The 9,859-nt window shown below is 41.0% G+C and overlaps 1 protein-coding gene across 2 annotated transcripts in view; it reads left to right on the forward strand.

Annotated features, from left to right (window-relative positions):
* CACNB2 (calcium voltage-gated channel auxiliary subunit beta 2) overlaps nucleotides 1-9,859 on the forward strand; it is a 1,223,908-nt gene that overhangs the window by 1,153,391 nt on the left and 60,658 nt on the right. For both annotated transcript variants that reach the window (XM_078663742.1, XM_078663743.1), the window contains one exon: nucleotides 5,798-5,907. In XM_078663742.1, the coding sequence (XP_078519868.1) occupies nucleotides 5,798-5,907 (110 nt within the window). The remainder of the gene's footprint in view (nucleotides 1-5,797; nucleotides 5,908-9,859) is intronic.

The following is a 9,859-nucleotide window of genomic DNA, read 5'->3' on the forward strand; positions in this document are numbered from 1 at the left end:
AAGGTTGATCTCATCTGACTGGTCCGAGTTTGCCCTCGGTCGCTGGTGGTTCGGGGCATGGGGCTACATATGTGGCCGGGTGAGTTGAAAGGTATACGCGGGGGAGGGGGGGGGAGCAGAGACATGCCTAGAGCCCAAGGACAATCACTTTAGCACTGGTTAGCAGGGGTAAGGTGTGCAGAGTCCTAAACCCAGCAAAAACAATATCAGCAAAACAGGAGGGTTGAAGGCAAAACAAGGCGGGGAACCACGCCAAGGATGCCAGGTCTAATAATTTACTGTAGAAATGTATAAAATAATATGCCAAAACACCCAGGATACTTATTCTGTAAATCTGCAGCTCAAGTCTAAAACAGTGACAGAGTAGACAGCAAAGGAGAAAGCCCCAGGAACCAAGGCAAAGCTCGGAGGAAAAGCAGCACCAGATATTCTTCACAGCAGGAATCCAGAGGGGTGGTTATAATTTGAGTGACCATAAAAAAATTAGAAAGCCAGATGCGTATCAGTATACTACTACCCATTCTTCCCAGGACTCTGGAGACAGTAGACATTCAGAAAAAGATGAAAGGATCAGACTCTCTGAGTGTCATATAAACGACAAGATAGAAGAGCGAGAAAGGGCAATCATGACATTTAGCATAAAATAAGAAGGAAGAGAAAGGTTCAATTGAAAAGTAATTGTAAAATGAAGAAAGTTGCTGGTTTGCCAAAAAAGAAGCATGCCACCAAAAATGTGGGTTCATCTACAGAATTGGACATGGACAGAAGGTCTTGTGGACAGTGCAGTGCAAGTAGTTATAGTTCGCTGGATTCTTAAAGAGTATCTGGTTACAAGTCCAGCTGATCAATGCATTCAGATAAAAACACGTATAGAGTTTATTGTGTAGAAATGCACATAGAGAGTGATATATTGCACACAATAAAAGCAGTATTCTGATGATATTTATCGGGTGCATATACCATCATTCTAGTTAGGGAGGATTGGCCTCCACTCTTTATAAGATATAAACCTCATGCAGAGGGGGTAATACTTGAAGCATTTTCCTCTTTGGTGTCTGAGGATTTCAGGGGATAAATATGCATATGTTTGGGCTTTAACACAAGCTCTGGTGTTGTGTAGAAATCAAGGGGTGGAATAGCGATTCTGTACCACATATGATTCCCCTTCATTGTGAACTACAGGTATAGGATCGATTGCCATTAATACCGGAGAAAAGGTGTGATATAAAGGCCATCCTGGATCACACTATCAGGGTATGATAGTGTCTTGCCATTTGACCATGTACACTGCTCTATTTTCTTATGTTGAAATTAGACAAGTCATATACAGTTGTACTGGATTGTACAGATTAGAACTGGCATACATGCACACTTGCTGGACTGATGACTAATTTATTTAGGAAAACGTATTAAACTACTTTGGTAATGAGTTCTGTAGGCAAAGGAAAGTGTGGGAATTACTGTTAGAAATGTGGATCTCTAGTTGGCAGAGGTAGGTACCTTTGTCCAAATAGGGACCCTTACTTTTAGTCAGGGTAATGGGAGACCGTTCTAAAATAACCCCCACTCATCCCCTTGGTAGCTTGGCCCGAGCAGACAGGCTTATCTTAGAGGCAGTGTGTAAAGCATTTATGAACACATACAGTAATGCAGTGAAAACACTTCAAATGGACACCACACCAGTTTAGAAAAATAAGTAATCTTTATCTAAGCCAAACGACAAAAATCCAAAGTGCAGTAATAAAAATATGACTTTCAAATGGTAGAAATAGTTCAGTTCAAAACAAATTTCAGATGCGGCACTTGTCATTCAAAGTACCATGGCTGCGTTGCGCACTCAAACAACGATTTCTTCGGCAATGCGTCTGAAAAAGGTGGAGTTGTGTCACGCTTCTTGTTGTTCCATTGCTTCTCCAGCTCCCAACAGCCAAAACAAACTCCAGAGGTCCAGAACAGCTACAGGCACCTCTGCGCAGGTCAGAACTCCCAGCAAGGAAGTTCAGAGGAGGTGGGGGTGAAGTCTTTGTGTCCCTGAGACTTCAGAAGAGGAGGCAAGCTCTTCTTCAAGCTCTTGGAGATCTTCCTAAAGCAGGGGACAAAGCAACAGAAACGTCTTTTTTCCTTTTCCGTAGCAGAAAGCAGTCACTGCAGGCCAACCCCAGACAGAAAACCGCACTAGGGCAGTATTCTCAGTTTTTCCAGCTCTTCTCCTTGGCAAAGGTTCTTCTTAATTTCCCAGAAGTGATCTAAAAAGTCTGGTGTCTGGGCCCCTCTTTTTATACAGTAAATGTATTTGTTCTCTCCTGGCCCAGGGCTCTGAGCCCAGTCCAAACCAGCTCCGGGGGGCACTTTGCAAATGCACAATAACCTCCATTGTCAGTGTGAGCCCTGGCTCCAGACACCACAAAGGGGGCCGGAGCCATCATTGTGGAGGCAGGCACAGCCCTATTCAGGTGCAGGTGCTACTCCTCCCAGCACTCCAAATGCAGACCAGACCTATTTATCCTTGCGCTGACTCATCCAGACTCTCTGGAGCCACTGCACATCGCCAGCTCCTGTCACTCCAAAGCCAGACAGTCAATACACATCCTTGCAGAGGCACACTGGATGGCTAAGCAAGAAAATACCTACTTTATAAAAGTGGTAATTTCAAACACAGAATTTAAAAATCACTCTCACTAAAAGATGCATATTAACATTCTGAGTTCAGGCATGCTAAACTTTATTTTCCTAACTGATTCCCAGGGGCAGTTATGGTTTTAAGATGTCAAAAGCAAACTCTCCATTCTATCCTATGGGAACAGATAGCTTTACAATAATGTAAAACAAAATTGGCAGTATTTCACTATCGAGACATGCCACACACATAAGGGCATATCCTACCTTTCACATACACTGCACCCTGCCCACAGGCGTACTTTGGGCCTATCTTAGAGGTGACTAACCTGTAGGAAAAGGGAAGGTGCACATGCCAGGTCGACAGTACTAGACTGCACACATTCTCTGCAATGGCAGGCCTGAGCTACATTTACAGGCTGGCTATGTGGTTGGCACAATCAGGGCTGCATTTGATTTACAGGCCGTGGGCACACACAGAGCACTTTACTAGGGACTGACTAGTAAATCAAATCAGCCTTTTATGGAAACACCAATCAATACATACAATTTACAAAGTGAGTACATGCACTTTGGCACTGAACATCAGTGGCAAAGTGCCCAAAGCACCTAGACCAGCGAAAGGAAGTCCAGCACACTGCATAAACATAGGATCCAAAGGCAAAAATACAAGTGGATCCCACACCAATGATGCAAGGTCTAACAATTGCAATACTTAACTGTCTTTACATTTTGGTAGTCTTGATTATGGTTATACAAGGCTCCCACAGGGGTATAACAAAAGTGAAGGAATACTTGCTAAAAAAGTAAAGTGCATGGGCAAACCATGCCGTTTAACCGATCCCCAAAGTCAATCAGTGGAAAACTGATAGCCATGACTTTAATTACAGCCATTCAGAACATACTGGAACTATGTGGAACGAACATCGTAACCACAATTCACGACTGGATGAGCCGCCATTTGGAAAACTATGGCAATGGAAAAGTTGAAGATGTTTACCCAGCAATCCATCCTGGCCTATGAAGTCACCTATGACCCCATTATATGCATCCTGTCTTGAGATTTCCGAGCAGTAATGTGCCCCAAATACCTAAAAGAACAGTGTCTTATCCTGAGTGGATGGATGTGTAAGTAGCACATCCCAGCTCACTTAAAACCTATATTACTTCGCCATGCTATTCCCAACATAGGATCACAACTACATGAATGTACAGCATTAGGGTTGGGATATTAAAGGTCAATTGTTGATAACGTGGTCCTGCCAATGACTTCTAATGAACTGCTTAACGTCGCCAACCTTTGGGTTGTCGGTGATGGTATTTGTTATGACCATTACTTAATAAAAAAAAGTTAAACCAAAAAAGTACCTGCACTTGATTTGGCTGCAAAGACAGAGGTACAAACTTGTAAGGTTGGTGCTGTGACACAATCTAAAATGACAATCGATGCAGACATGGTGGCAGCAAAGGCAACAATGTAATGGGAAAAGTCCACTAAAGGTCCCCCCTTTAAATATTTCTATAGCCTCTGCAAAGATGATAATCATGTGTTTTTAAACCTGTGAAAAAGAATAGACATATTCCCAATGAAAAACTTAGATTATATCTTATCAAAGAAGCTCATGATGGTTTAGCGTTGGCTCATGCTTTTATTAGTGCTACAACATCAATGCTACAACAAAGACATTGGTGGCCAATTTATAGGAAAATGCTAAAAGATGCATATATCAATATAACATTTGTCACCAATTGAAACCCACTCCTGCTATAAGAATAGTGCCTATTTCTCTTATGATATCCAATAATCCCTTTGGTGTCATGTACCTCGCCCACATTCGCCCATTGCCAAGTGTTGATGGTGGTTGATCTATGCGCTTGATTTATGTGGGTTTGGCAATACAAAATAATTACCACTGTGCGGTAAAGACTTGCTGTGCCTAGTAGCAGTGGGATAAGTTCAGACATGTAATTTAGAAAACTACTCAACGTTTGCCACTAAGGCATTTACTTATGCTATGACTGCTCTGGAAGTTCCTCTGTTATTCTTGCACCCCCTCCATCCAGAACCAAACAGAATTGATGAGCCAGCCAATAGGACTGCTAAAAAGCCTTGGCTGCTAGGGTATTCAATATAGAGTTGTTGTGGTATCATAACCTATATCAGGTGCAGTGGCTATTCAGTTTGCATATGGGTGTACTGAATGGCTGCACACCATATGAAAAATATTTCAGGATGCCTGCTCGACATAGAGTTCTCTTGATGCAGAGTCACTGACTGATTCATCTGATCTCACACGTCCATCTATTGCGGAGCATCAAAGATTTGCAAGAGAAATCTGCAAATAAGATGCGCTTTCCACTGAAATATAGCCCGCTTTCGATGGGTAGCTCCCAAAAGTAGGAGAACTAGTGCAGGAACAGATTCTTGAGAAAGTGCCATTTGGATTGTCCTCCAGATCACAGTTGATGGGAAGGCACTTTCACCATAATCTTGCCACCACTTTGTAGAGCAAAGAAGATCCAAACGGTGTTGATTGACCTCTCAAATAAAAAACAAAAAAAGCATAATGTGGCTGTTTTATGCATTTATACATATAGTATTTGCAAGCTGTACCATCGGTGGCTGTCACAATTGAGTCTTCTGTTAAAATTAAAACTTATGTTGAAAATATGCGGTGAGATGGATTATTTGTACAATTTCCTTCCAGGCCCAAATATTTCAAGAGAAAAACATTCATTTCCACCTCGATTTATGCAGCTGTACAAGATAGTAGGGCTGACTCAGCAAGAGAAGCTGCGGAGATAATAAGGGAAACAAAAATAAATAATGCAGACCACTTTTCAAGTCTTGAACAGTGGATTTAAAACTGATTCTAAACATGTTGGTGCTATTTCTTCTATTACTTCTTCTGCTTCAACCATACACAAGGCAGGAATTCTTCACAGCAGGGGCAAGTTCAAAGGCACACACTAACAGAATTGATTGCGCATTACAAATGTATTATCTTGCAAAGTACCCTGGTCTCTTATAAACAGTACTCTTCTCTTTCTCCCTTCAACTCTCACTAAATTATAGCCATGTAAGACTGCCATAGTTTGGAATACAGAGTGATCACTGGTGTGTTATAGTTTACATTATGCAAAGTATCAAGTCAAACGTGTTTTCTTTGTTTTTCACTAGGATATCGATTACACGGGTTACAGCAGACATCTCACTTGCCAAACGTTCAGTATTAAACAATCCTAGTAAACATGCAATAATAGAACGATCTAACACAAGGTCAAGTTTAGGTAAGTACCCGAAATATCTATTACTTGAGGTGTACAAAATATAATTTTTAAAACTTTTCTGTAGTACAATATTACGTGTGTAGAGAGTGCTCAGTTTTCTTCTGTAGTACTTAAATTTTTACCGCTAGATTTATCAAAGACCCGTTTTGCGAGTCTTTAATAGCGATTCATAAGGAATCGCTATTAAGGACTTGCAAAACGGGATTCATGTAGGAATCGCAAAATAAATTGCGATTCCTACAGCTTCCTTATTTGCGATTAGCAAATTGCTAATCGCAAATAAGGAATAACTCCTCGTTCATTCCTATGGGCCAAAGGCCCATAGGATTGAATGGGGAGTTATTCCTTATTTGCGATTAGCAATTTGCTAATCGCAAATAAGGATGCGATTTCAAGGGTGCAGGGGTGTCCAAAGGACACCCTGTAGCACCCCTGAAATGTGAATTTACATTGATGTTGTGCACACACATGTCCAAAGGACATGTGTGTGTGTAACATGCAACTTAGAAAAATGCATTTAAATGCATTTTTCTAAGTTTTCGCTATTTACCACGAGGTTTGACTTCGTGGTAAATAGCGGTCCTAAATTGCGATTTCGCAATTTCAAAATGGTTCATGAATTGCATTTAAGGAATCTCAAATAGAGATTCCTTAAATGCAATTCCTCGCAAATGTGCAAATTCTTTATTAGCAAATTTTGCATTTGGGATGAATAATCCCAAATGCAAAAATTGCACTCGCAAAGGGCCAGATTCTCAGAATCTGGCCCTTTGCGAGCGCAATTAAGCTTGATGAATCTAGCTGATACTCTTTAAAATGCGTTGCAATTTTTTGTTTTAGAAAAAACGTTTTTGCCATAATTTATTTGTTAAAAAATGCATGGTTTCGGCAATTATTCTAAAGCAGTTGTAGCATTAACTGCTAATTCTTCATATTGACCGCCTTTAAAAAAGACAGAAATTACATGTTTTTACAACTAACATCTGTTTTCCAAATTAAACAAAGTTTCAATGTTATCCTTAGGAATTCAGACTAAAGCACACCTTCCATGTTCAGTTTAATAAATATACATGACCGCTAGATGTGCATTGATGTCAATCAAATTTTCTTCTCATTGGGCTGCCTTTGACTTTTAATGAACTGCTTCATGTTTATTTCTCCTCATTTGCATCATGAACAAAGAGTATATTATTTTTCTTATGTCAGAAATGAATAACAGAAATCAATATTTCACATCCGTACTTTGTTGTGAACATTTGTGTTTTCCTAAAATGTAAAGGGCTGTTTCAGCCTTAATGCACTGAAAACAGCATTTTGGGCAGTAACTAGAAATAAAGTGTGTAGCATATGGACAAGACTAATTACGATCTATACCCTGCTGACTGGTGTAATGTCATTATACAATAATTACAGTGCAACAGGGAAACATCCCACACTGCTTAGGTTTTCCTCATTGAGAAAGGAGTATCTCATTGTATTGTAGATATTAATACATGTATCTATATGCATGTCCAGTTAGATGTGGTTAAGGTACTTCAGTGCTTCACTTCATGACAGATGGGGCTTACGACAAAAAAATGTCCTTGGAAATGAAAGCTGTATCACAATGAACTTGGGACCAATTGAAATGCTCGAGGTTTTAAACTACCTGGGCATAGACATTTACTCACATTTAATGTTGCCTCGACAAACATCCATATTGAGGCGTTCTAAATGGGTACCTCGTCCTCTCATCCTAGAATGGAAGGGTGATCACTAGCACTGCTTTCAAAGTTTGCAATGTTGACGCCTTGGAAATTGAATCCCCCATTCTGGCGCGACGCCATCAGTAGGAAAATCCATCTTTTGTGTGGGCTCCCCATCTTTTTGGCTAGATATCTGGCATTCATGGACCTGTGGCTAGTAAGACTTTGCTAAATATCTTTCATTGCATGTGATTCTCTCACTACATGTGCCCTGCTTCCAAAAGCATGAGAACTGATTGGCATGTACCAGTGGTCATGTTTGGCTTTTAGGTAAGTCCATGTTAAAGGAAACAAACATCGTACAAGTTTCATGAAAGTGAAATATTCCTTGTGGGATGCAGAGTGGCTCTCGGTCACTCACATGCGAGATAACAAAAAAACATGGCAACAGGATTGATCAAGAGCTGTGTGGCAGATACGCCCTCCATGTTAGCATATCAGACTAAACCATTTTAACATGTTAAGACCAGCATGTGTAATTAATAGGTCAACTTTATAGTGCAACCTGAAGCTCAAAAGGATTAATTGCATAATAATCAGAAATTATGCATGTAATAGAATCCAATGGCCATGTTTCTGTAGTAACCTAAATTTTCCGTTTTAGTATTAACAGGTGCACCAAAGTGCTGTTATTATGTAGACCATAGGAGCATTTTTCTGGCAGCGATGATCTGTCTTTAAAAATCTTGTTTAAAGCTATAGAGCAAGGACCAAAATTGAATTTTCATTCATGTAACATTTAATAATCAGTGGAAATCTCAGGCCAGAGCCCTATGAAAAGGTGTGGAATACTTGCATAGTGAATAATTTCTCTGGAGACAGTAGTGTTTTGCTTAAAGGTCCCTGCAATGGGCACCCAAACCTATACTTAGCAGGAGTTGTGAGGGAATAAGTGAAGTTGTGCGTGACTGTCCAACACTAAGGCAGACATAACATATTGTTAATCTTGCTCTGGCAGCGATGGGATTTTCAAGACCGCTTTCCCATACAGATATTGGCACCTCACTCTGAGGTCACCAGTTTGAGGGAGTTTCTCTTTGGTGGGGCAATGATGTATCTGATTAGAATTGGTGAACCCATGTGCAGACCACGGGAGCCGACACACATCTGACACGAGCAAAAGCTAGGAATGATGATCCCTGGGGTAGCGGACTCTAAAAAATTTGCAATATGCTGAAAAATAGAGGAGACACAGTTTGGAAATTCTGCAGTTATTCAGTGGTTAGCCTTATAAATCAGGGCTCTCACAACTGGGTAATCAGGAATGCTGCTGGAACCTGACAATGACCAGAAGAGACGGCAGAAGACATAGAGCCAGATGTACGACCCCTTCATTAGCTCCTCGCAATTTGCGACACATTGCGAGGCACTAAATCAAATGTACAACAGTGTGTTCACACTTTTAGCGATTCCCAGTTGGTTGCAAATCATGAGGATCATTATTATTTAATGAGCCTCTCGCTGTTTGCCAGCCCTCCCAGTGATGGTGGCGTGCTGGGCTTTTTAATAAAGCAGCTTTTATTTTTTAAAGGCAGGCTGTTTTCCTTAAATGAAAACGGGATGCATTTAAAAAAAAAAAAAAACGTTTTTGTTTCATTTGTTAAGGGCAGGCAGTGGTCCGTGGGACCACGACCTGCCGTATTTTGCATGCAATTGCAAATGGGAAGGGTTCCCTAAGGGACCCCTTCCCATTTACAATGCATTACCACCTACTTGAAGCAGGTGGTAATTGCTAGTGTTTTACGACCGCAATTGTGGTCGCAAAACATTAGTACACTGTTTTGAGACTCGCTATTTGGAAGGGAATGCCTCGCTAATAGGCTACGTACATGGCTCAATATGTTTCTGCATGCGCAAACGGGTTCGCAAACCCATTTGCGCATTCAAAAAGGTCGTACATCTGGTCCAGAATCACTTGAAGGGCTGAGGGATACCTGCTTCCACTTGAACCGCCAGAGCTTAACGAAATCTTTAACAGTATTGTAAGCTGACATGCAGATCCACAGGAGAATAGGACTCAAGGTCTTGCAAGAACAACCATCAGTGCCAGGTGGGACTTGGCAGTATCTGGTGCCCCTGCTGAATGAAATTGGTTGAAAAGACAGTCTTTCTTTCTGCCATCTATGGATCTGTACTGAAAGGATGGGGACTGTGGGAGCACGCAGGAGAAAGATCTTCAGCTTTTTGTGTAGTAGGGACTTTGAAAT

This window comes from Lissotriton helveticus, chromosome 10 (genome assembly GCF_964261635.1).
Source record: "Lissotriton helveticus chromosome 10, aLisHel1.1, whole genome shotgun sequence".
In the NCBI taxonomy this organism is placed as follows: Eukaryota; Metazoa; Chordata; class Amphibia; order Caudata; family Salamandridae; genus Lissotriton; species Lissotriton helveticus.